The sequence below is a fragment of the Gallinula chloropus genome, assembly GCF_964237585.1.
Source record: "Gallinula chloropus genome assembly, chromosome: 11".
NCBI lineage: Eukaryota > Metazoa > Chordata > Aves > Gruiformes > Rallidae > Gallinula > Gallinula chloropus.
This window is the reverse complement of record NC_140096.1, coordinates 2,906,153-2,932,602: the sequence shown is the minus strand read 5'-3', so window position 1 is coordinate 2,932,602 and position 26,450 is coordinate 2,906,153. Positions and strand designations below refer to the sequence as shown.

Sequence of the window (26,450 nt, the reverse complement as noted above, 5' to 3'; positions counted from 1 at the left end):
TGGGGTGGGGGGGAAGAGGAGGAGGATGGCTGTTGCCTGTCTGTGGGCAGGGATGCACCATCAGCCTTGGCTTTTCCTTCCTCCTGCAGCGCATCGGGCCAGCCGGGCCCGCAGTCCCCCCTGCCTGGTGTCCTTCCTCGGTACAGGAAGGCTGTGTTTGTGGAGTACCCTGATGCCTCGTTCACACAGCCCAAGCCCAAGCCAGCGTGGATGGGTAAGAAGCACCTGCAGCACGGTGAGCCCTGGCTTTCCTTGGGAGCAGCCAAACTCATCCTGGGGAAAACACCTAGTTCCAGTCCCAGTACAGCAGAGCTGCTGGGAACGCAGGGAGCCGTGCTGCTGTGAGAGCAGTTGATGCTGGCATGCTCTGCAGGAGGAAAGCCCAGACCCTTTGGGGCCCGTGGCTGAGTGTGACTCTGCCTGACCCTGTTGTCTCTCTGCTTTCAGGTCTTCTGGGCCCCACCATCCGAGCAGAAGTCTACGACACGGTGGTCATCGTGTTTAAAAACCTGGCTTCCCGCCCATACAGCCTCCACGCCATTGGGGTGTCCTACTGGAAGGCATCAGAGGGTGAGCTGGGCAAGAGCTGGGCTGCAAGCCCTTCCACAGCACCTCCTGCTGTGATGCCAGCCTGCCAGGAGGGAGGGCAGCCCTCCCTGACCCTGCTATTCCCATCCCTTTACGAGGACAGACCCTCACAGCTGTAGGTGAGGCACAGGGGAGCAGCAAGGCTGTGCTCATCCCAGAAATGAGCTGAGCCAGCAGCCCAGAGCAAACCTGTGTCAGTGACAGAGGTAACACGTAATTTAAACCAGAGGAAAGATGCTCAGGGCCCAACAAGAGTCTCCAGCACATCTCTGCTCACTGCCCTGAGTGGGCATCACCAGTGGGAGTCAGGTTGACCCCAGGGGCTGTGCTTGGGTTTAGGGAAGGGCTGTTTCTGTAGCCACAGTGTGTTGGGAATGAACCTTCAGTCACATCTGGCTGTTCCTTTGGCTTTAGGTGCAGGATATGAGGATGAGACCAGCCAGCCAGAAAATGAGGGTGACAGGGTGGACCCAGGGAAGACACACACATACATCTGGGAAATCCAGGAAAACCAGGGCCCGACAGACGGTGACTCGTCGTGCCTGACCCACTCCTACTCTTCCAACACCGACAGCGTGAAGGACATCAACTCTGGTTTGATCGGAGCCCTGCTCGTGTGCAGACCTGGTAAGGGCAGCACAGCCTGGGGACAGGAGGCAGGGAGCCATGAACTGAAAAGCAGGAAGATCAAAGATGCATTTCCAAAGGCTGGATGTGGCAGTGGAGTCAGTAAGCTGCGGGCAGCAGCGCATTGGGAGTTTATCCCTCTCCTCAAAAAGCCCCTTCCCAGTACAGGAGCCAAACACACTTTGAGTCCAGGTGTTTGTTTCCTTGGCAAGATCTCACTCCATTGATGAAATCTACTTTGTGCCACCAGAAGGTGAATGCTATGGAGACAGAAACCTTTTGTCTTTCCTCTAGAGCTTCACCAAGCTGTTACCAGCCACGGTGTCTTGCCAGAAAAACTAGAGGGGAGTTTGTGTCAGCAAGTGTTCAGAGTCAGGCAGGAGAGAGGCAGGACAGCTGGGGCACAGTACCTGTGCCTGCTCTCCTTCCTTCCACAGACACAGAGGTGATCAGATCCTGACAGTTAATACTTGCTGGGTGCAAGGCACCAAGAAGTGTACCTGGGATGGGTCGCTGCTGGTTTAGCCATCTGGAGGTACCTGTCCAGAGCCCTCTGTAGTCACTGGAGAGGAATGGGCAGAAGTCATCTCCCAGGGCACTGTCTGCAGGCTCCAGTGACTCAGGAGCAGTTTCTCTCCCGAAGTCTAGACAGGAACACAGATGGTGGTGCTGATGAGCAGACTAGATACAATGGAGGCTGCCAGATGACTAAGTGGGTCCTGGGGAAGGCACAACAAACTGGCTTGAGGGTTCAGCTGCCTCTCAAGCATGAGCTTTTGGGCACTGCAAAGCTGGAAACAGGACTGTGCTGGGTTTAAGACATGACAAAAGCAAACCCCAGTCTTTGGAGGGCAGAAAGGGACCTTCCTGGGGAGGGGGGGTGTGGTGCTTTCTGACCTTTAAAGGCACATCCCATGGCATCTTGCAGGGACCCTGGTGAACGAGGAGAATGAGAACGCAAAGCAGGAGTTTGTGATGCTCTTCGCAGTGTTTGATGAAGGTAAGTACCCGTTAACGAGCGTCAAACCCTAAATTCAGCCTGAGGCATATGCTTTGGCTGTAGTGTGACAGCTCCTGTGTAGCTCCTATGCTGCTTCCCAAGTGTTTAAGCCTTGTACAGCCCACTGTCCTGGTTTTTGGCTAGGAAAGAGTGAACAAGAAGCTAGAACAGGACACAGCTGGTACAGGTGATCCAGGCCAGCTAAAGGGGTAGTCCATACCATCTAATGTCATGCTCAGCATATAAAGCCAGGGAGGAATGGCTCAGGGGACTGCCTAGGCACCTATCTGGTTGGAAGAGAGCAAATTGCATGGTGTCACCTGGTTTATACAGGTTGTTATATGTATTTTGGATGTGTTTTATGTGTATTTCTGTTGTTATTTCCCCTCCTTTTGCTGTCCTGGGAAACTGTGCTCATGCCAACCCATGAGTTTCACCTTTGCCTTCTGATTCTTCTCCCCATCCCACCATGGGGTGTGTGTGTGTGTGTGTGTGTGTGTGTGTGAGGTCAGCTTCTGGCTGGGGCTAAACCATGCTGGTCCTTTTTGTTCCTAATATGGGGCTAAACGTTTTGAGATAATTACAGATGTGACAAGAGTGGGCTGAAACAACATTATTTTAAGCACCCACAGCATTTAAACACTTGCTGGTTACAAGAGGGTTTTGTGTGCTCACATGGCTGTGGTGTGTAAATCTTTCTTTGCTCTATGTATTCCCTGCAGAGCTGTTTATCACCTCTGGGATAGGGATCAGGATTCTCATTGTGCTGTGCTGGGTAATACTGCAGAATCACAGGGTTGGAAAAGCCCTGGAGCATCTGCCCTATGAGGAAAGACTGAAAGAACTGGGGCTCTTCAACCTGGAGTAAACTGAGAGGGGATCTGAACAATGGTTATCAATATCTGAAGTGTGGGACACAGGGGGAAATGGGCAGCCCCTTTTCAGTGTCTGTGGAGACAGGACAAGGGGCAATGGCTGCACGTTGGAGCACAGGGAGTTCCACACCAATCTGGGGAAGAACTTCTTCCCAGTGAGAGTGAGGGAGCCCTGGGACAGGCTGCCCAGGGGGTGTGGAGTCTCCTTCTCTGGAGAGATTCCAGCCCCTGTCCTAGGGACCCTGCTTTGGCAGACTTGATGATCTCTGGAGGTCCCTTCCAACCCCTGTGATTCTGTGATCCTGTAACTAGACCTGACTTCAGCCAGCAACACCCAGCAACCTCCTTGAACTTGTCATCTTCAGCCCGCAGGCCGTGGGCATGGGCCATGCCAGATACACTGGCCATGAGCTCTGGATGCAACGTGCACCAGTTCAAGGCCACAACATCACACACCATTGCTCCTGAAAGGCTCCTATGGTAGATGGAGCCCAAAAGTCATGGACTAAATTAACCCAGGGGACATTTTAGAGGGTGGCCCAAATGCTGAGTGAATGATATCTCCCTCTGTGTGTGTGTATCAAAGACAGAGAAAGTAGTGGTGATTAATGGGATAGTGTAGGGTCTGGGCATGATGCAGATGGTATAGAGTAAGGGTTGGATAATCTCCTGGGTTTGGGTTAGGATGGAGTTAACTTTCACAAGGAGCTTGGAGGGGTACAGCCAGGATATCGCCCCCCAGCCAGTGTGCTCTTGGCCCAATACTGCTGCCCCTTTGTCTGTGCAGCCCCTCCAGCTCTCCCATCCCATCCCTTGGCCTTGTGACCATCACATGCTCAATGTGTGGGGGAGTAATGCCCTGTCATGTGCCATAGTCACTGCCATATTCACACAGAGCTATGGCCAGCTCTGCTATGGGTTTCCAGCAGGTACCTCACATTACCTCCCTGGGTTTTGGCTGTTTGACACCAGTGGGAAGGTTTTGTTTTCCTTTCACAAGTGAAAATTAACTGTGTCCTCTGCTGCCCACAGGGAAAAGCTGGTACTCCCAGCCCAGCTCCCTTGCAGCTCCTCAGCTCCTGCCTCAGAACAGGACAAAGCTGCACACCATCAATGGCTACATCAATGGCTCACTGCCTGGTGAGTACCAGTGTGTGTGGGAGGTGCTAGAACAGGAGTGTAGCTGGGTCTGTGAACTCAGGGTGGCTTGTGAAAGGACATCCAGAGGAGTTTCCTGGTGACAGAACTGTTAGACTGTGTTCACCCCAGAGGAACTGTCTCATCTCAGCTCCTTGATCTGCCTTGCCCATTTTGAGGTGGAGCAGGACCTGGTTCCTGCTGTCTGTGGTGCCAAGGGCAGCTGAGCACCTCGGAGGTTCTCCAGGATGATGCTGAAGATAGTGCTGAGGGGAAAACTCAGCTCTCACCAGCCTGGCTCTAACAACACTCCTCTGCAGAATTTGTGGGATAGAGCCAGAGTCATTTCAGTTGGAAAAGACCCTTAAGATCATGAAGTCCAACTGCTAAACTAACACTGCCAAGTTCACCACTAAACCATGGCCCTAAATGACATAAATAGGTAATATGTGGAGTGATGGTGACTCAACCCCTTCCCTGGGCAGCCTGTTCCAATGCTTGATAGCCCTTTCAGTGAAGAAATTTTTCCTAATAGCCAATCTAAACCTCCCTGGCACAACTTGAGGCCGTTTCCTCCTGTCCTATCACTTGTTACATGAGAGAAGAGACTGACACCTACCTCACTACAGATTCCTTTCAGGTAGTTGTAGAGATGAGCTCTCTCCTAAGCCTGCCTTTCTCCAGAAAAGCAAAAGAAAAGGCCATCTGTAGTTTCAGTGAAGACAAATTTTGGCATTTTCTGATGTTCTTCTGGGAGAAGGTTCAGAGCTGTCTGGGAGTGAAGAATTTCCAAGGCAAATTTGGACTCAGGAGAGTCATTACCATCAGCAACCTTGGTGAATCACAATCTGAAACCTTCTACTTGGATCAATAGAGGACAAAAAGCAAAACTCCTCTGAATTCCCTGGCCTGGTGGGTCCATGGAGCTCAAGCTGAGTAGACCTCATGGTAACCAGCTGTGTCTGCACAGTGGGCTTCCTTTTGAGAAGTTCTCCGCCTCCAACCATCAACAACCTGTCTGGCTGCAGGACCTGGCCTGAGTGGTGTTGGATGGAGACGTGGAGATGGAGACTTGAAGGCTTCAGGATGGAGACTCCACCCTGTCTCCTCTCAGGCTCTTGGGATCTGTTCCAGTCATCTTTTGCACTCAGTGCCAAAACAATTGCTTGACTCTGTAGTTGATTTTGTTTGGGTTCAGCTTCCAGGAACTTGTCCTTGTTGTTCACTTCCCTGCTAGATTACAGAGCCCTTCAACTCACACTAGTTTCTCCCCAGGAAAATACTTTTACAATGGAGTCATCTCCCATTTCCTAAGCACACCGAGTCTCTCTAAGGAAGGAATTTTCCCCAGCCTTCAGAAAATCCTGGTGACCTCTCTGTGCTCTTTTTGGGGCATTACAACTACTTCTGAGGATGTGCTGGAGGCCTGTGCCAGATGTAATGTTGTAGCCTCAGGCTTGCCAGATCAGACAAGTGAGTCCCCTTTCCAGTTCCCAGTTCCCCTGTTTATAGTCAAGGAGCACGTCTACCTCTTGCTGTGGCGTCCCACTGTGAGCTCCCATCAGCACACCTCCCAAAGCCCCTGCCAAAGTCCCCCATCCTGTAAATGTAGCCTTCTCAGGGCTTGATGTGGCCTGTGATTCTGTTCTGCTCACACAGTCTGTGTTCACATGCAGCTACTCCAGCTTGAAACCACAACCTTGCAGGGCAGGACATTACTCAGCACATCAGGCTCTGCATCCGTGACACAAGAGTGGGGACGAGGGACATCGTGCTGACTCCTTGGGTGCTCTCCTTCTCTCCTGGCAGGTCTCACACTATGCCTGAAGAAGCAGGTCCACTGGCATGTGATCGGGTTGGGCACTGGGCCAGAAGTCCACTCCATCTTCTTCGAAGGCCACACATTTCTGGTGAGAGATCACCGCCTCAGTAGCCTAGAAATCTCCCCTGCCACGTATCTCACAGCCCAGACCATGCCAGCAACAGCTGGCTATTTTCGGATGTTCTGCCAGATACTGTCCCATCATCAAGGTAACCTTATCCTGCAAGAGCTTGGGGGAAAAGAAGTGCAGGGGATGGCCCAGGATAGGAGTTTTATACAGTTCTTGCAGCTCCAAGGCCCCTGGAGCAATCTGGCCTGTGATCAGGATGGCACAGGTGGACCCAATTGGATGGGGACACCAGTGGAGAGGGTCTCTCCCAAGCTGAGTCTAGGGGAGCGTGTGCCTGTGCTGGTGTGTCAGTGTGACCCTTTCTGCCCGGCTTGTCTGAACCCAGCTGGCATGGAGGCCGTTGTGAAGGTGGAGGAGTGCCTGGAGGAGCGCCTGCTGAAGATGGGGAAGCTGTCTGATGTGCCAGAGGACATGGATTACCCTGAAGAAGAGGAGGAGCCGTACCACGTGATCCAAGTGCGCTCGTTTGCCAAAGACAGGCCTGTGACCTGGACTCACTACATCGCGGCTGAGGAGGTGGACTGGGACTACGCGCCCACGAAGCCAGAGTCTCTGGACAGGTGAGACCCCTTTCCCTCAGGAGTTTATCTTCCTTTGGCTTTAGATGGCAGGGACAATGAGACCTGCTGCTGCCTCCCTTCTGGGCTGGTGCAAGTGCAATATCTCAGCAGAAAGAGACCTCGGTCAGCACTACGTGGTGATGCCATTTGTCACCAGTCCCCGTGTCCCTCTGCTGACAGAGGCTGTGTGGGCTGGGGTTGGCTCGGTAGTGGGGTCACTGGGTTCTGCTGTAGATGGGGATCCTGGCTCGCAGTCGCTGCACACAGGACAGAAATCCCCACCTTCAGTCCCATGGGGAAGCCAGAGGTGTCCTCCCCAGCTTAGGGCTGGCCTTGTTCTTGGGAAGGAGCTGGGACAATCAAGAAAAGGCAGCTGCTCTGTTGCCTTATTGCCCACATAGGGGGGCTGTTTTCTGACACATGACAACCTGCTGTGCTCTCAACTCTCACAGTCAACACTCACAGGACCACAGAAATGTAGGGGTTGGAAGGGACCTCAAGAGATCATCGAGGCCAACTTCCCTCCAAGACAGGAGAGTGTCAGCTCAAGGTGGCCGCTGTGCAGCCCAGTTGAAGCTTTCTCCATTAAAGCAGCACTGAATTACTTGAAACATTCCTCAGGATGTGTGTTGTGATTGCAGAGACGGGTGTTTCCCATGTGCACTGTAGTCCCTGGGCCTCTGTGTAGGCCTTTGGGCAATGGAGGGTCCTGCTCTGGTTCTGACAGTGTCCTGCATTTGCTCTTTCTCTGCCTTGCCTGCAGAAACATCAGCAGCCTGTTCCTGGAGCCTGGGCCTCAGCGGATCGGTTCCAAGTATAAGAAAGTGATGTTTGTGGAGTACCAGGACGCGGCCTTCAAGAAGCGCAAGGAGCCAGACCAACTGGACAAGGGCATTCTGGGGCCTGTCCTTAAGGGGGAGGTTGGAGATCAGTTTAAGGTAAGAGAGGGATTGCTTTTCACAAAGAGGGACCGGAAAGGGAAAGTTCAAAGCTTGGGGCTAGGATCTGACATAAATCTTTGAGCTGCTCTGTCGTGTTTGGTAACAGCCAAAGCTCACCAGAAAGGCAGATGTTACTGAAGGCTGATGCTGAAAGCTCTCAGTGAGATCAGCAGATAGGCACAGGATACAGCCCAGTCCCCTTGATTCGACTTCATTGCAGGCATCTTAGGAATTGTGTGCATTCATCTGTGACACATGGCACCCAGCACCTCCCTCTGAGCCAGGAGTGTCCTCTTATCCTCCACTCTCCTCTGTGTGTGTGCTTTTACCATACAGTATTGGGGACTGTTGCTTGTGTCTCCCCAACTGCATCTACTGACCACTTGACTTGTTTGCTGCTAGGAGGAAAGGGATGGTGTCCAGGAGCTCCCTGCCTGGGGTTCCCTGTGCAGTTGTAGGCAAGGAACTGAAGGTGTCCCTTGGGCAAAGCCCTGACAGAGCTATATAGAGAAATAAAGGAAGGGCTTTGTGCAGTGGAGACCGCTTTGAAGCTGTTGAGTTCTGCACATACTTCATGTTTTGGTCCTCTGAGGCCTCCTGGATTGACAGACCTCTTCTGTCTTACACAAAGTGAGATAAAGACAGTGACTTCCCTTTAAATTAATCCCCTGTATCCATGCCCTCACTAAAATGGGCATCTCCCAGGAGGACAGACAGTGTAGGCTGGTAGAGAAAGAAACAAACAGTTGCTTCTTCTAGTCCAACTCGTGCTTTGTGGTCCCAGACACATCTGGCTTTCTACCCATTGCACACCAGTAGGTAGCTGACCCCAGAGCACTGCTGCCCAGTGTTTCCCTCCCTGTGAGGACACTCATGGCAGCCTCGAGGGCTCACAGGGCTCAGAAAGCATTAAACATTCCTGCTGGCTGTGCTCATTTCAGATCGTGTTCAGGAACCTGGCGAGCCGACCATACAACATCTATCCTCACGGCCTCACCAGTGTCAGGCCTTTCCACGCCATGAAGTCCTCTCAAGGTAAGGCAGGCATGACAATTTGGGACATCACTTGGCCACTGCCATTCTTCTGGGCTTCCTGCAGCCCATGGTAAAACTGGTTGTCAAACCCATCCATCCAAGTGCCTGAGCACTGCAGTCCCAGAGAGGATCAGGGTTCTTGGTTCATGTCCCCCTTGGTGCTGTGTAATCCTGCCTTTAAGGGAGGTTTGAATGATGGCTGGAAGAAGGGACATTGTCAACTGGGAAGCTGGGATCATATTGTTTGGTCCACCCCAGAGGTCTCTCTTTTCTCATGAGGTTGCTGGGTTAGCAGATCTGCTTTCATGGCCTGCCAGCATGCTCCCAGGATCATAACTTGTGCAAGGGCATCCCACGTCCCACCAGGGCAAAATAACCCCACATCCCTCCCCTCTCTTCCTCTCTCCCATCACAACAATGGGAGCCACCACAGATGCTGGAGAAAAGCTCCTCTGCTACAGCAGAGGTGGAAGAACCAGGGTGGCAGACTCTAAGGGCTTCAGCACACCAGGTCAGCTTTGCGACCTGTTGCCATCTAAATGAAGGTTTTTCTTCATGAGGGTCAAAAGGCAAAGCAGCCCACCAGCTGGTGGGACTAAAAGAGCCAAGCTGCACAAGGGAGCTGGGAGCCCTGACTCTGCCCCTCTGTCAACATCTCAGCCAGCCAGACACAGCTCACCAGCTTTGCCAGCAAGTCAGCTCTGTGAAAGTGGGAGAGTTGAGGTCCTGGAGCCCCAGGGATGATGCTTTTTAGGAGAGTAGAAACAAAAAGAGCTGTTCCTACCCTGACTGACACTTGAGCTCTGCACACTGTGCTCCCACAGCAGCTCAGCTGGGCTACATCAGTCCAAGATTCCCCTGGATGCTCAGAGGATTTATTTGCAGTTGAGTTTTCCTTCTGTTCCTTCCAGATCTCCTCCTTGCTCTTCTCATGATCTAGCTGGATTTGCTTAAAGATCTCTCTTTCCTTGTCTTGTCTTTCACCCCTTTCAGCCCTGCCCAGCTCTGTACCTTCATCTGCAAACTCCTCTAGGCAGTCCAAAGCCTGAGACTGGGCAGACTTTCCAGTTTGAAAGAACTTCAAGAGCTTTCTAAATTAGGCATATTCCTCTCCCTCCTCAGCTGGTCCCAGGGACTGCTTTTGTCCAGGTCAATGTTCCATGCAAGTTCATGGAGGCAGTCAGTGGGGTGGGGGTGGGTTTGGGCACTTTTCTATGTGGTCAGAAAACCTTTTATAAGAGCCTCTAAAAAGTGGGATCGCCCCTTGCAGGAGCAACCCAAATCTAACTGATCTACCCTTTGGCTGTGTGTTGCCAGATAAGGATGTGAAGGACATTCCTGTCCCTCCTGGCCAGTCATTCACCTACAGCTGGAAGGTCACCTCTGAGGATGGGCCAACGCAGGCAGATCCTCGCTGCCTCACCCGTTTCTACTACAGCTCCATCGACCCAGTCCGGGACACGGCCTCAGGCCTCATTGGGCCCCTCCTGATCTGCTTTAAGAAGTCTATGGATCAGAGGGGGAATCAGGTGGGTCCTTCCTTTGCCACCTCAACTTCCAGGCTGAAAGACTGGAATAACTGCAATGGATGAAATGTTCAGCTAAACCCAAATTTGTCTGCCCCGTTCTCTTCAGCCCTACCCCCAGTCCCAGTGTCCCTGCTTTCCTCATCCTCCCTTCCCTCCAAACCAGGACCCTAACTCCTGTGAAAGAAACAGCAGCAACCCTGAGGGCACTCTGGTCAGACCAGGAGTAACCTCTTCCTTCTCCACCCTCCAGATGATGTCAGACAAGACGAGGTTGGTGCTGTTCTCCATCTTCGATGAGAACCGCAGCTGGTACCTGGAGGAGAACATCAGGCGGTTCTGCACGGATGCAACCCATGTGGATACCCAGGACCCCCAGTTCTACGCCTCCAACGTGATGCACAGTGAGTGTTGGGCAGACTGGCAGCCACAGGTTCATCCTTGCCCTGGGGAACACACAGCAGCTTGGCAGTCATGGAGGAGTCAGGTCCTGATGAGATGTTTCCCTCCTGTTCCCTTCCAGCTATCAATGGGTTTGTGTTTGACAACCTCCAACCAAAACTCTGCCTCCACGAAGTCGTATACTGGTATGTCCTGAGTGTTGGGGCTCAGACAGATTTCCTTTCCATCTTCTTCTCTGGGAACACATTCAAGCGCAACATGGTCTTTGAGGACATGCTCACCCTCTTCCCCTTTGCTGGAGAGACAGTCTTCATGAGTTTGGAGAAGCCAGGTTAGTAACATGGACTGTGCTGGGAACCACCAGCTGCATCCTTGAGGAGGATGATGAAGGGCCTGGAGCATCTCCACTGTGAGGAAAGGCTGAGTGAGCTGGGGCTGTTCAGCCTGGAGAAAAGAAGACTAAGGGGGAACCTAATCAATGTTCATCAATATCTTAAGTATGGGATGCAGGGGGAAATGGGCAGCCCCTTTTCAGTGTCTGTGGAGACAGGACAAGGGGCAATGGCTGCAAGTTGGAGCACAGGGAGTTCCACACCAACATGGGGAAGAACTTACACACAGCGAGGGTGAGGGAGCCCTGGGACAGGCTGCCTAGGGGGTGTGGAGTCTCCTTCTCTGGAGAGATTCCAGCCCTGTCTGGACACTGACCTGTGCTGGTGGAGCTGCTCTGGCAGGGGGGTTGGACCCGATGAGCTCTGGAGGTCCCTTCCAACCCCTGTGACTCTGTGATCCCAGCAGAGCTCAGTGAGAAGCACCAGACGTCTGGTGCCTCGTGGCATGTTGGGAACCCTGAGAGCAGAGAGATGCACAACCTGCTGGGGAACAGCAAAGTGAGAGGCAGTGATTGAATCCTCCCAGAGCTCAGAGAAATGAATATGACAGCAATACCAGCACTGTGTTTTACTTCATTAACAGGGTGTGTTAAGGCCACACTGGCTGCCAAGGCAGTGAGCTGGCTGCAGTGACACAAGTCCCACCAACCCATCTGCACCCTCGGCTCCAAGCTTGGAGGGTGAGGGTGCAGCAGCCCTGCCCCTGCTGTGAGTTCAGCCACTGGTCACAGCATCTCATTTATCTCCCATTTCTAGGAAGATCTGTTTCAGAGCTGGTTTTTATTTCCCCTGACTCGGCGTTTCCCCCGGCCTTTCCGGAAGCCCTGACACTGTGTCCTCACTCAGAGGAAGCACAGAACTGACCCTGGGATTGCAAACCCTGCTCTGATGGCCATGAGTGCTGAGCTGTGAGCCAAGCTGACAGGATTTCTAGATACCCCAGGAAGCTTTCTGAACCCCCAAAGATCACATCCATTTGAGCTCTGAGCAGGCAGTTCAGCCAGCAGCAGGTGACAGCTCTCCCCAGCATCAAAGCCTGGCCATTTCACACCTCCTCACCCACTCTTGGTGCTTGCAGAAGATGTGCTTGCTGAGGGGAGCCAACATGTTGGCTGGGGATGTGAGGGAGAGGCAGCTTTTTCATCTCCTTCTCCCTGAGTAGGAGAGACTGTGTCTGGGAGAGGTGAGTTTGAGAACACCAACGTGTCTTTGGGGGTGGGTTATGGTGTTTACTCTGCTGGCAACAATCCTGGAGGCTCTGTGGGTTCTCAGTTCTTTAACTGTCTCACTAAGCTGTTGTTGGGGCCTTGCAGGTGTGTGTAGCTCACTAAGCTCTGGCAGGAAACACCAGCCCTACTGATGGTGCTTCTCAGGAGTGGCTCTGATGTTGCCACCAACCCTGACGTCCCGTGAGTCCGGCTGTGAGACACTCTAGGGATCATGAGCTCACTGCTGTGAACAAAAGGCTGCCTGGAAATATAGGTTACACTCACAAGGGAACAGCACAGGGTCAGTGGTTCTCCTGGTTCCCACTGTGGTCAGCTGATGGTGTCTTCTTGTCCTCTCTTGAGACAGGCATCTGGACACTGGGGTGCCTGAATCCCGAGTTCAGAGACCGAGGGATGCGCGCCACGTTCACAGTCCTGCAGTGCCAGAATGAGCAGTACCCTGATGGGGAAGAGTATGTGGATTTCAGTGAGGAGTATGACACCTCTGACTTCCAGCCCAGGGGCTTCTCTAAAAGAAAGAGATGGCACAGGCCCTGTGTGAATGGGCAACTGAACATCACCTCTTCCAGAAACGAGACAGAGAAGCCAAGGTTATGCTTGACAGAACCCAGGCTCCTGAGCAATGGTTGGATTTCTGATCCTTCTTCCAATGACACATCAACACTTTTAGGAGCAATCCCACATCCACATGATATTTCCACATCTTCTCAGCCAGATACAGACTATGAGCCAGTGTCCTATGAATCGTTCCTGGATGATGAAGAAGAATTATCAAAAACCATCAGCCAGGGTGAAAGGTTTGGAGCTCCTGCACCTGGAGAACAGTTGCCAAGTGTCAGTGGAAGAGTCCATGGCACTGTGAGCTCAGGAGAAGGTCAGCGGTGGCTGCACCAAGCCACGCCAGCTGCAGAAGATGCTGAGGCAGGAAAGAAGGTGACAGAAGTCTCAGAGGTGCAGGAGCTAGTAAAGAAGACAATGGTCCAGTCTGGTGGTACATTAGAGACCCTGGAAGCAGAACCTCCAAAGACAACTACTCATGCAAGAGTGTTGTGGGACTCAATTGCTTATCCCACTAGCAAAGCTCCTCTTCAAGAGAACAGGATCTCATTTAATGAGAATGACCTGGAGCACAACCTGGGGCTTCAAGACATGTCTTCACAGGGTGCTGAGGACAAGTTGCTAAGAGGGGCTGATAAAACAACCTTACATCTCTACAAGTCCAAGGACACAATCAGTACAGAACCAAGTACTGATCATAACTCTTCCTCCACTCTGGGCAACGCTTCTGCACCTTCAGATGAGGCAGAGGACAGCAGGACTTCTCATGCTGTGGTTCAGGGTCACACCAGAGAAAGTAATTATTCATCCAATGAGCTGGATGCTAAGCTGGAAGAAAGACCTCAGGCAGTGGTTTGGCAAGGCCCTTCTGCACCTTTTGAAGGGAAAGATGTCTCTTCCCCAGCCCTGAGCCCCAGAGAATCTGTGCAAGAAAAGATCCTCCCAGAGGAGAGCAAATCCTTGCCTGCACAAAGTGGCACAGACCAAGAAGCCAGTGAACTTGCCCAAAGCACACACCTTCCAGAAACCACTGCTGCACACACCAATGACCTTGAGCCTCCCAGATATGTAATGACAGAAGAAAGGGATGAATTGATCTTGGAGGATGTGTTCCAGGCTGCTACAGCCTCTAAGGAATTGCCAGAGATGGCCAGTCTCGCCCTTCCTGAATCGAACGCCGTGGCCAATGACACGAGGCAGTTCCCAGATGGTTTCTTGAACAGCCCTGAGCAGTTTCTGAGACACAGGACTCCAGCCATGAGCACGAGGGGCCCTTCCTGGAGGCCTCGAAAAGCCAGATCACTGGAGAAAAGAAGCCTGGTGCATGGTCTGGGTCTTCCCAACACCAGCTGGCCTGGCAGCAGGGAGCCCCTCTCTGTGGGTAGCACAGCAGAGCAGGATCTGGCCAGCCAGACCCCTGAGACAGCAGTGACTAAGAAAGCCCCAAAGCTGTGTGGACCTCATTCCCCTTTTTGCAGTGCTCTCTTCAGGAAGAGGTCCCTGATGCCAAGTGAGGTGATGGCAGCCCAGCAAAGCCTGGAAGAAAAATCAAACATGGTTGAGGGAAGACTGCACCTGGGTGAGGATGCTCCACAGGTTCTACTTGGAGATCATGCTGAGGAGATGCATCCTGAGGGGAGGCCAAGCAGAGATGGGGGTGTGTGGAGCACCAGTGAGGAGGCCCAGCACAGCAGACGCTCCTTCCCTGCACAGGGAGCACTGGGAAGCAAGGCAGCGCTGGCAGCAAGCAGGTCAGATAAACAGGCTGCTGCTGTGGCTGAACTGGCCTCAAACTGGGACCCAGTGTCCCTGGGGGCAGCAAGAAATTCTGGGGGCTTGTGGAGCTCAGCTCTAGGCAGAGATGCTGGCGTGGGGGCTCCCAGCAAGCAAGCTGATGGGAGAAGCCAGTTGGAGGAGGAGGAGAAAAACTCTGTGGATCAGCTGGGTCAGTTTAGTCCTCATCTCCAGCAGCTCAGGATGAATGCTGTGGAGGACTATGTGCCTGAGGGCATGTCTGGGCAAAGCCCAGAAGAAATCCCCACGAAACTGGCCTCCAAGGAGAATGATTTTGTGTCTCCAAGCAGCCCTGCTCACAACCACAGCACTAACCAAAACCCAGCCAAGCATGTGCAAGCCAATCCAGACGGATGGCAGGAGCTTGGTGGGGAAGATGTCCTCAGAGAAACTGTGCAGACAGAGGACCAGGGCCTAGGAGAGCCCAAGGAGGATGGGGAAAGCAACAGCACAGCTGGGAAGGTGGACCATGCCCTGGGACAAAGGGAGAGGCTGGCTCTGAAAAATGAGACCCATTCCACCCCCTCAGGCCCAAAGGCTGACAAGGGGGACTACGATGAGTATGGTGATGCAGAGCAGACCATGGAGGATTTTGACATCTATGGGGAAGAGGAGCACGACCCACGGTCCTTCCAGGGGGAGGTACGGCAATACTTCATCGCAGCGGTGGAGGTGATGTGGGAATACAGGAACCAGAGACCCCAGCACTTCCTCAAAGCCACGTAAGTGTGACTGTCCCTCAGGTACTCCTCTTGCATGCTTGATGCATGAGCTGGCATGTCCTGGCAGGCAGGATCACACATCTGTGACTTGCACAACCTAGGCAGCCCAGGGGAAGGATGGTCCCAGGGACTCCTCTCCACCTGGGGAGTTTCGTAGCTCCAGCAACCTTGAGCTTCCTTGAAAGTTAAGCCAGGGATGCTCTGGGCTCTGCATGACCTCTGCCCAGCAGCAGCCCTGCCATGGCTGTGCTCCCTGTGGGGCAGTGCCTCCTGATGTGCCTAACTCTGCTCCCCCCAGCAGGGACCCCCGGGGCGGGCGCAGGAAGCCCTTCCGGCAGTACCGCAAGGTGGTCTTCAGGGAGTACATGGATGAGTCCTTCACACAGCCCCTGCTGCGGGGAGAGATGGACGAGCACCTGGGCATCCTTGGGCCCTACATCAGGGCAGAGGTGGAAGATGTCATCATGGTGAATTGAAAGTTCCTGGTTCCTATAAAACCTGACACCCTCCCCACCCCCCTACCCCCGTCCCCGCTGCTGGCTGTGCGCAGCCAGGGGCAGTGCTGGGGTGGGTCTGCAGGCTCTGTGATGCCCATGGGTTTATCTTGAGGGTGTGGGCATAGGAGCTGCCCTGTTTGCACATGGGTGGCACCAGGTCAGGGTGGCTGGAGGAACTGGCTGTTAGGAACCCCAGTGTTCAAATGCAAAGCCCTGGACCTGAGACAGCCCCTGTCAAGCACAGTCCAGGCAGCTCCTGTGCTCCATGGGTGAAGAGATTGTAAAAAAAGTAATGACCTGAGCAGGGTTCAGTACAGCTTCTTTGGGTGTTCTATCAGAGGGCAAGCTCAGGCCTCCCTCAGCACCAAAGGTCCTCCAGCACCCAACTAAAGAAGAGGTGAAAGGCTCTTCACTAAGTTTAGGACTTGGATGCCATCTCTGGGCTCCAGAGACAGTAGTGTAGGTGGCCTTGCTCCCACTGAGCAGGGAGAGGACCTCATCCTGCTTACAGGACCAGGATGTGCTTTCCACTGGGGATCACACTGTGCAGCTATAGCTTGTGATTCCACAAGGATTGGCCACTGCCTGGGGCCCAGTTGGAGATCTCTGCATGGGGGACATGCTTGCCTCCTTCCCACCAGCTGGCTGGATCCAAGCCCAGGGTCCAAGGCACTCTCAGAGCTGCACCTCACCCCCTCCCACGTTCCCTTTACTTCTCATTCTCTCTGGTGCAGGTTACATTCAAGAACCTGGCCTCGAGACCCTTCTCCTTCCACTCCACGCTGCAAGCTTATGAGGAGACCCAGGGCACAGCTCCAGGAGGGGAGGTGGTGCAGCCTGGTGAGCTCAGGAAGTACTCCTGGAAGGTCCTGCCTCAGATGGCACCCACCACACAGGAGTTCGACTGCAAAGCCTGGGCTTACTTCTCCAACGTGGACCTGGTAGGTGGGACCCTGCTCCATGGGGCATCCCAGGGAGAAGAGAGGGGCAGCGTGCCTGGGCCCTGGGGGCAAGGTCAAGGTTTCTCCTGTGGTGCTGGGCTGAAAGCTGCCTGTGGCTGTGAGGATCCTCAGGTGTCTAATACAGTGATGAACACACGCTGGTGCTTCCTCTTCCCTTCTCTTAATTGCTTTCCCCCCATCCTCAGTTGTGCCAGCTAATGAGGCTTGCAGTGAACTGGCATTCTGCAGCCCCCCCTACCTGTCTGCCAAATCTTGCTGGTTTAAACCCAAAGGTTCCAAAATGAGTGTGGTGGGGGCTGTTGGACAGACAGACACAGCTTGAAAGCACCAACAGTTGCTGCACAGCCCTTCTTAGCTGGGGCAGGGAGGGGATCCCTCAGGAAACCCAACATGTCTTCACCACCCTCCACCTGCCAGGGGTCCAGCCAGGGTCCCTGCTGTGCCTCCTGGGGTGGTTAAACCCAGGTGGGAGGCCTGGTGTCCACCAAAGCTGCTCTATCACTGCCCTCCTCAGCTGGATAGGGACAGAAAATACACTGAAAGGCTCGTGGGTGGAGATAAGGACAGGGAGAGATCATTCCACAGTCACTGTCATGGGCAGAACGGACCCAACAAGGACTAAAATGCCTGTAATTTATTACCCAATCAAACCAGAGTAGGGTGATGAGAAATAAAATGAAAGCTCCAAACACCTCCCTCCCTCCTTCCCAGGCCCAACTTTATTCATGATTTCTCTCCCTCCTCCCTGCAGGCAGCACAGGAGGATGGGGAATGGGGGTTGGGGTCACTTCACCTCACGTGGTTTCTGCCACTCCTTCATTCTCAGGGGGAGGTCTCCTTGCTCTGTTCCCCTGCTCCAGCATGAGGTCCCTCTCATGGCAGAGAGTTCTCCACAAACTTCTCCAACATGAGCCCTTTCCCACAGGCTGCAGCTCTTCACCAGCTGCCCCAGCGTGCGGTCCCTTCCATGGGGTGCAGAGCTTCAGGCCCAGACTGCTCCAGTACAGTCCCCCATGGAGTCACAAGTCCCCCAGCAAACCTGCTCTGGCATGGGTCTCTCTCTCTCCATGGGCTGCAGGTCCTGCCAGGAGCTTGCTCAGTGCAGGCTTCCCACTGGGTCAGAGGGGTTTCTTTAGGTGTCTCCATGGGCTCCTCCATGGGCTGCAGAAAGGGTCTCTGCTCCCCAGCATCTTTCATGGGATGCTAGGGGACAGCCTGCTTCACCATGGGCTGCAGAGGAATCTCTCCTCTGGCACCTGGAGCACATCCTGCCCCTCTTTTTGCACTGACCTTGGTGTCTGCAGAGTTTCTCTGGCTACAAAAACCTGCTGCTTGGGTTGTATTTTAATTTCTTACAGACATTATCACAGCAGCACTGCCACTGAGGCTGGTTGGCCTGGCCTTGGTCAGCAGCGAGTGGTTCTGTCTTGAACCTGGTATTGGTTCTACTGGACCTAGAAGGCAGCCAAAAAGCTCCCAGCTTCTTGCAGAACCCAACCCTGCAGCCTCCACCCAACCCCTGCTCCCAACACCTTGCCATGCAAACCCAAAACACACTCCCTTCCCCACTTCAAGACAAACCTTTCTTTCCTGGCTCCTGGGCAGGAGAAGGACCTGCACTCAGGCCTCATCGGGCCCCTGATCATCTGCCGCCGTGGGGTGCTGAGCTACATCTTCAGGAGGCAGCTGGCTGTGCAGGAGTTCTCCCTGCTCTTCACCATCTTCGATGAGACCAAAAGCTGGTACTTCCTGGAGAACATGGAGAGGAACTGCCGCCCTCCCTGCCTCATCCAGCAAGACGACCCTGACTTTAAAAGAAGCCATTCCTTCCATGGTGAGGAGCCTTGCCCTTGCCCTTTCCATCCCATAATCTATACTGGGATGGGGAACCCTAGAGCCTTGAGCCTCTCCTGATCATTGCCTTCCTCAGCTATCAATGGCTACGTGAGTGATACCCTGCCTGGGCTGGTGATGTCTCAGCAGCAGCGGGTCCGGTGGCACCTCCTGAACATGGGCAGCACTGAGGACATCCACTCCATCCACTTTCACGGGCAGCTCTTCAGCATCAGGACCAGCCAGGAGTATCGCATGGGAGTCTACAACCTTTATCCTGGTGAGATGGAGCCTGGGTGCTCTGTGTGCCCCAGCTGCTACAGCTTCATGTCCATGACTGTTAGGAAGTGCCAGGCCTGTGGGAGGGATGGCAAGGAATCATGGAATCATAGAATGGTCTGGGTTGGAAGAGTTCCCAAGGATCATAGAGCTCCAACCCCCCTGCCACAGGCAGGGACACCAACCTCCAGCCTGGAGCTACACAAGGTTGCCCAGGGCCCCAGCCAACCTGGCCTTGAACACCCCCAGGGACAGGGCATCCACCCCCTCTCTGGGCAGCCTGGAAGGAGGAGGAATAGATCTGGAAGGGTCTGATACCGTGTTTGCACAGCACTTGGCACTGGGCCATCCAGTTACAACCAGTAACTCCCCTCTGCTCTGCTCTGTGTTTTTTGGGCAGGTGTTTTTGCCACGGTGGAGATGTGGCCCTCGCACGCCGGGATCTGGCGGGTAGAGTGCAAAGTAGGGGAGCACCAGCAAGCTGGCATGAGCGCGCTCTTCCTCGTCTACAACCTGAGTGAGTGATCATCCTCTCTCTGCCATGGCCTGCTTGCTGCCACGGCCCTGATCAGCATGGTTTTGAGCTCCCCACCCTGGGGTGCTCAGCATGTCCCCTGGGGTGGCCCAAATGGGGTCTTCTGGGTTTTCGCTCTGAAAGTAAGTCAAGACTTCATCGCTTGCCATCCTGCACAGGCCAGCAGGGTGTACAGAGTCAGGGACACAGCTGGGGTGAAGACTGGGACATCAGCTTGATTTGCCTGCAAATTTGCCCCCAGAGCTCTTGTTTTGCAAAACTGAGGGTCCCTGGACCTCTTGTAAAATGCATTTATCCCAGCAACTGCATGCACATGCTGGTGTCTTCCCACACTGCTGGTACTGTGCCCCTCTGCCTAACCATGTTTCAAGAGGTAAGATGAGGCACAGAGTGATGGCAGGAGGGCAGCAAGCAACACTGCCTGAGTAGAGGTTGCTCTCATACAAACAGCCCCCAAAGCAACTGCAGAATCCCCAGGAAACCTCTGTGGCTAAACCACCACACCTCTGACTGCATTCACCTCAGAACATTTCTACCACGCTGTAAGTAAGCACCAGAGGAAGTGGTTGGTGAGAGCAATGTGTTATCACACAGTGACAGCCTCTCTCCTCTTCCTAAAGGATAAATTTCAGCCAGAAAATGTTTCCATAAGTTACAAATCTGCTTAAATCTGCCTGAGATTTCCAATTTGCATTCTCCCCAGAAGCATTTCCCATGCATTGGATATGCCAAGATGTGACAAGCTGCTGCTAATAATGGGTATTCTAGGAGACAAACAACCCTGTGTGCAGCAGACCAGAAGAGAGATACTGAGAGACAGGGGTGTCAGGTGGACTTTCCTTTAATGACATGATATTTGTTTTTAAAAGATGCTGCCTAGCAACAAAAAGGCCTGGGAGCAAGATGTGTGTAAGGAGGAGACACTTGTCAGCATCGCTGGGAGATCAGGACATGGGAATAATAGGTCGGGAACTCAGGGACAGGAGTTTGGTAGGAGGCTGCTGTGGGTGATGCTGGGATCTCCCTGCTGCTCACATCAAAGCTGGGAGCAAGAACATCCCTAAAATTCAGGGATGGATGTGGAGGCATCTGACACCCATCACTTGGTGTGAGACAGACCAGCCTTGGGGCTCCTGGAGGCCTGAGACAACCTCCCTGAGCAGGGAGTCTGCTACCCAGTCTAGACTTGTCTTTCAAAAGCCTTGTTATCTAATCACCTCTCCCTGGTTTTCACCCTCCTTCTCTGGGGCCCCAGACTGCAGGAACGCCCTGGGCCTGGCCTCAGGCCACATTGCAGATTCCCAGATTACAGCCTCGGGCCAGTATGGTGAGTAGGGGCTGCTGCTGCCAGGAAGGCTGGTGGGGTGGGGGCAGCCCATGGGCTTTGCATGATGAGGGTTCTGCTACGCTGAGTAGCAGAATCTTGGCTCTTCCATCCATGGCCAGGCCAGTGTCCCACTGGGGACCTGGAGGTGCCACATGTCTGGCCCATCATGTCAGTGCTCTGCCACACTGTACATGGCTACTAAACCCCAGCCCCATCCTGTGTATGGACTGCCTTGGCTGGGCAGGGCCAGGGGCCTGCAGCACCCTCATACTTGTGTGCTCCCCTTGCAGGGCAGTGGGCTCCTTACCTGGCCAGGCTGGACAACACTGGCTCCATCAATGCTTGGAGCGTCAGCCACAGCGACAGCTGGATCCAGGTAAGAGGAGCCCTGTGGCTGGAGAAACCACTGGGAGCGTGGCAAGGGCGTGTTTGTGTCTGGTGCACTGTGTAAAAGGACCCAGATGGATGGCCAGTGTCTCACAAGCCATGTCCCACTATTCCCCCTGCTTCCCCTCTGGGAAAGGAGCTCTGAGATCCTCATGGCAGGTGGTTGGGTCGGGCCATGGTTGCTGCTGGCCTGACTCCCAGATGCAGAGGAATCCCTTGATGGTCCAGCTGCAGCATCAGGTTGTGCAAATATACCTCACAGACCACTTCAGAACACCTCACCTCCCAAACAGCTCCTCCCTACCTCCTCCCCACTCTTCACTTGTGCCCTGATGCACAACTGTTTCCAGTCATTTTATACCCTGTGCTCAGGTGTGTCCTGAGGAAGTGAGTTCCGTGGGTTTACAGAGCATCACCTGGACAGGGCTCAGGTCCTGCCTCAGAAATGAATCCCTGACTCTCATTCCCAGGTGGACCTTCTGCACGTCACGATTCTCCATGGCATAAAAACCCAAGGGGCCCGGCAGAAGTTCTCCAGCCTCTACATCTCCCAGTTTGTTGTCTTCTACAGCCTTGATGGGCAAATGTGGAGGAAATACAAGGGGAATGCCTCCAGCACCCAGATGGTAAGGCAAATGGGGCCTGAGGAGACCCTCTTCCTAGAATGGGGGTGATGATGCCTAGGGAGACCTCCTGACCCCAGAGACATCTGATTAGGGCAGGAACAGTGAGCATTCACAGCCAGGATGGCCAAATCACAGTTCACAGATCTGCAGGGGACTCCCTGTCTGTGCCTGTCTGTCTCACTTCAAATTGATTGTGGTGGTTCTTCCCATGGTCCCAGGTGGCTGCAAGATCCACCCCTTAATGCTGCACATTACTTGAGCTAGGCATAAGGTTTTCCCTGAGTATCTTTTTTGACCCCAAAGGCAAAGTTGGCTTTCTAAAAACATTGAGCATCTGCTCAATGCTCAGGTGCAGATGACTTTAAGGATCTCATTAGGAAAAAAACCCACCAACCTAAATATGCATAAACTGAGAGTGGTGAGGTGCTGGAACAGGCTGCCCAGAGAGGGGGTGGGTGCTCCATCCCTGGAGATGTTCAAGGCCAGGTTGGATGGGGCCCTGGGCAGCTTTGTGTAGCTCCAGGCCTGGAGGTTGGTGTCCCTGCCTGTGGCAGGGGGTTGGAGCTCTGTGATCCTTGGGGTCCCTTCCAACCCAGACCAGTCTGTGATTCTATGATGATAAGTTGATCATTTCAGTGAGAAGCGGGGGGGGGAGTGAAAGCATCCAGAGAAACCTCCACTGTGTACACCAGCTATGGCCAAAACTTTCCCCAGGTTCAAAAGTCTGAGGAGACCCATTCTCCCCTCTGTTTGATGAAAATACAGGAACATTCATTTGCATAGACCCCGTTTCTCAGTGGTCCACCCTGACTAGGCCCATTCACACTTCTTTGGGAGGAGCCCCATCTCAAATCACTCCCCTGAGCTGCCACGGTTCTCCTGTAAGGCTGGTGATACCCTACAGAAGCACCACACAGAAACCTTGTTCTCTCCAGTAGGCCTTGTCCCCTAGAGCTCTCTTTCTACTGGCACAGCAATCCTTGTTCTCCCCTTTCCCCACAGCTGTTCTTTGCAAACGTGGATGCAACTGGAGTGAAAGAAAACAGCTTCAACCCCCCCATCATAGCCCGGTACATCCGCATCAAGCCCACTCACTACAGCATCCGGACCACGCTGCGCATGGAGCTCATCGGCTGCGACCTGAACAGTGTGTCCCTCTGCTGAATACCAGAGCTGGGGTGGGATCCAGTGGGGTGCTGAGCTCCACGTGTGTCAGGACTCCCCAGGCAGCTGTGGAGGGGGAAAGAGGAGGTTTGAGATCGAATTGAGATGTTGGGGGAGCAAAGCTGGGAAGAACTTGTTATGGTTTTAGGGATAGAAGTACATGAGGGGAGGGCATGGGGGCAGCTCTCACCATCACTTTTCCCTGAACCACCAGAGAATTCCAGCAGCAGCAAGGCTGGTAGCTGGAGAGCTGCTGTCTCAGTCTTGGGGGGGCTTGGGGGGGCAGGGGACAAGCAGAGATGGACACTATTGTTTTTTTCTCTGGTTTTGCCATTCCAAGGTGAGACTTCTCTGTGTGACCTGAGGCAGTGGAGCTCTGGGATCCTTCCTTTAGCTCTACACACCAGAAGGGTGGGCTCTCCAGCAGCTAGAAGCAGCAGGGGCTGTGCTGTCCCTGATGCCACAAGCCTGCCAGCTAGCTCTGAGGCACACTTGATCACATCAGGTGCAGGGTGTCTCCATGCCAGGTATCCTTGCCCTTCCCTAGGAGACAGGTTCTGCTTATGTCTGGCAGATGCAGAAATTCTTCACATTCCTCTTTGATAAAATCTCCAGGGACAGAGGAAGGTGGAGCTAGTGGCTGCACAGGGGCACCCTAAGCAGTGCAAGGACCACGACACTTCAGGGAGGCACAGGAGAACCTGTAATCAGAGGAAGTCCACAGGAGAGCAGCTGGAGCAGTGAGAAGGCATCTCCATGATGGGTGTGTTCCCCTCTCTAACAAGCATCACTCCTCTCTTCCAGGCTGCTCCATCCCCCTGGGAATGGAGAACAGGGGGATCCCTGACCAGCGCATCTCAGCATCCTCCTACAGCACCAGTGTCTTCTCCAGCTGGGCACCCTCCCAGGCCCGCCTGCACCTCAAGGGGAGCACCAACGCCTGGAGGCCAAAGGTAGCCCGTGCCAGGAGATCCCCAAGCAGGCAGAGAGGGCACAGGCAGGCATGTGGGATCCCAGCAGGCAGGCAGGATACCTGCAGCCTCTCCAAGCCAGGGCTTCATGGGGAGAGCCATGCAAACTGCCTGCACACAGGCAGGGCACTTGCTGCACTGATTTAGCACCCAGCAGCTCCAACCAGATGCCTGGTAACCCAAGACTATCTGCAGAGTCAGCTTGCAATGAATGCATCTTTCTCATTGGTGTCTCTCCTTGCTCTAGAGCAACAGCCCCAGGGAGTGGTTGCAGGTGGACTTTGAAGTAACCAAGAAGGTGACTGCAATCATAACCCAAGGTGCCAAAGCTGTCTTCACTCACATGTTTGTCAAGGAGTTTTCAGTCTCCAGCAGCCAGGATGGTGTGCACTGGAGCCCAGTCCTGCAGGATGGCAAGGAGAAGGTAGGCAGGACTGCTCCATGGACAAGAATAGCCCATGGCCATCCCTGGAAGCAGCAAACATGCTCACAGGACCTTTTTCAAGAGCAGCAAGCCCAGTTGGGCTTTTTCCTTCCTCAAGCATTCCCAAGTGGTGCTTGTGTGGGTTGATGGTGCCCTCAAGTCAGGGGCTCACTCACTACACCAGCAGAGCAGAGCACAGCCCTGATTTCTCTCTCTCTCCCCTCCAGATTTTCAAGGCAAATCAAGACCACACCAGCACAGTGCTGAACACCCTGGAGCACCCTCTCTTTGCCCGCTACGTGAGGATACACCCCCATCAATGGCACAACCACATTGCCCTGCGGATAGAGTTCCTTGGCTGTGATACTCAGCAGGAGTACTGAGGGCTGCAGGGTCAGTCATCAGCACTGATACCCCTGGGACCCTCGTCCAACCAGACACTCTCACCAGGGTCAGAGACAGCTCTCCAGGGCTCTGGTTGCTCTTGCTGTAGGGGCGAAGGTCTGCAGAGCTGTTGCAGCAGCTGGCTCGTTATCAGCCTCTTCCTGTCCCTCATCTAACAGATGCCATGTAGTCAGATGTAATACTGAAGAATTAAACAGTAATTTTCCAGTGTAATGCTGAAGAATTAAATGGTAATGTTCCAGTTCCTCTCTGCACTTTCTCCTCTGCTCCAGTCTTGGAGTCTCCAGGGACTCAGCATTACCAGCTGCTAGAAGTTAATTAGCCACGGAGCTGATACTCCCCAGTCCTGGAGAAGGGAGAAGCACCAAAGATAAGGACTGGGCTAGGAGGCCCTGCTCCAGCCCCCAGCATCTATTTCACAATCAGTGGCTCAAGGGAGGCAACACTTGCTGAGCCTGACTCAGCGCTGGGCTTTGGCCTTCCACGTCCCCTCATCTCCTTCCCACCGTGCTCCTGCTGCCATGGCTGGGAGCCACCACCCTGCTTTCAGTGGCTGCCTCCTTCCTCACTCACTGGGGGCTTCTGAAGGTGCCTGTAGGGGCTCTGGTGAGACATTGACCACTGGATGAGGTGCCACCGTGCCCTGACACAGCAGGGTGTGTCATGGGATGGAGCCACCTTCCCACCATCAGCGTTTGTCCCCCTCCTTGGCACCCTCCACAAACAGCAGCAGATGTTTGTCCCCCAAGGGATGGCAACGACCAGGATGATACCAGGTCCTGCCTTTCCTGCCTTCTAGAATGTAGGGACCTTCTTGAAAAATGGGACATCTCCCAAAGGCCCACTGGTGGGCGGTGAGGCAGGAATGGGATCGTGCCTGCTGAGAAGCATGCTTTGTCTGCTTGGGGGTAACAGCACTGTCATCACTGCCAGCTCATCAGAGCCTCTGCCACCCCGTCCCCAGCACTGTGTGTCCTCTCTCTGCCTGGCTCTCCCAGCACAAACACAAACACTTGTGGCAGGTGGGGTGGGAAGCACGGTTAAGGAGAGGGCTTTGGCTGAGCAAGGTAGGGGCACCAGCCCAGCAAGAGCCAGAGGTTGGCTCAGGAACTCCCAGGGTGCCCCCCAGAGTCAGGCAGTCTCTGCTCACTCCAGTAGCAGTGGGGACCTCAGTGCCTGCAGCTCCCACACCCCCCCTTCTCCAAGTCTCCCAGCACTTGGGGCATTCTGATAGCCCAGTCAGGAGCAGTTTTATTCCCACAAGGCAGGAGAAACTTGCTGTAGGAACAAGATGGGTTTTATTTTCTTCTCTTTTTCTCCTCCTCTCGCCCTCCTGTTTTCCAGTTTCTTTTCCCTAGGGATTTACACCCTACTTTTACTAGTATTTCTTAGGGTGGCTTTAGACCAAGGCAGGCTGGGGAACTCATGTAGCAGCAGTGGGGCAGCCCAGCCTAAAGAAACCACAAACCTACAGGATTCTAGGGATGGTGTGAAAAACCCTTCCCGTGCTGATCTTAAGAAGATTCCACCAGAGCTGATTTGCTGTCCCCAAACAAAGCACAGACTTTACCTGAGGCATCAGTGGAACTTACAGTGGGATCTCAAAAAGCTTCACAAGAGCCCTTCCCACCACCCACTGGCTCAGGAATGCAGGGATCGGCTCTTCCACCCATAGTCACCTGAGCCACAGGTGCAAGGGCAG

General features: G+C 53.8%; 1 protein-coding gene across 1 annotated transcript in view; it reads left to right on the top strand.

Moving 5' to 3' along the window:
• The window catches only part of F8 (coagulation factor VIII), a gene marked incomplete at its 5' end in the record, with an annotated part of 28,619 nt that extends 3,654 nt beyond the window's left edge, over positions 1–24,965 (top strand). The window contains 25 exons of the mRNA XM_084269326.1: positions 90–235; positions 448–570; positions 1,003–1,215; positions 2,144–2,215; positions 4,123–4,230; positions 6,037–6,258; positions 6,505–6,739; positions 7,503–7,677; positions 8,622–8,715; positions 10,033–10,244; positions 10,495–10,645; positions 10,765–10,974; positions 12,611–15,338; positions 15,640–15,805; positions 16,570–16,776; positions 18,403–18,631; positions 18,728–18,910; positions 19,310–19,426; positions 20,700–20,771; positions 21,062–21,147; positions 21,629–21,784; positions 22,787–22,931; positions 23,753–23,901; positions 24,167–24,343; positions 24,571–24,965. Coding sequence (XP_084125452.1) covers positions 90–235; positions 448–570; positions 1,003–1,215; positions 2,144–2,215; positions 4,123–4,230; positions 6,037–6,258; positions 6,505–6,739; positions 7,503–7,677; positions 8,622–8,715; positions 10,033–10,244; positions 10,495–10,645; positions 10,765–10,974; positions 12,611–15,338; positions 15,640–15,805; positions 16,570–16,776; positions 18,403–18,631; positions 18,728–18,910; positions 19,310–19,426; positions 20,700–20,771; positions 21,062–21,147; positions 21,629–21,784; positions 22,787–22,931; positions 23,753–23,901; positions 24,167–24,343; positions 24,571–24,726 — 6,532 coding nt within the window. The 3' untranslated portion in view covers positions 24,727–24,965. The remainder of the gene's footprint in view (positions 1–89; positions 236–447; positions 571–1,002; positions 1,216–2,143; positions 2,216–4,122; positions 4,231–6,036; positions 6,259–6,504; positions 6,740–7,502; positions 7,678–8,621; positions 8,716–10,032; positions 10,245–10,494; positions 10,646–10,764; positions 10,975–12,610; positions 15,339–15,639; positions 15,806–16,569; positions 16,777–18,402; positions 18,632–18,727; positions 18,911–19,309; positions 19,427–20,699; positions 20,772–21,061; positions 21,148–21,628; positions 21,785–22,786; positions 22,932–23,752; positions 23,902–24,166; positions 24,344–24,570) is intronic.
• Between the last annotated feature and the right edge of the window lie 1,485 nt (positions 24,966–26,450).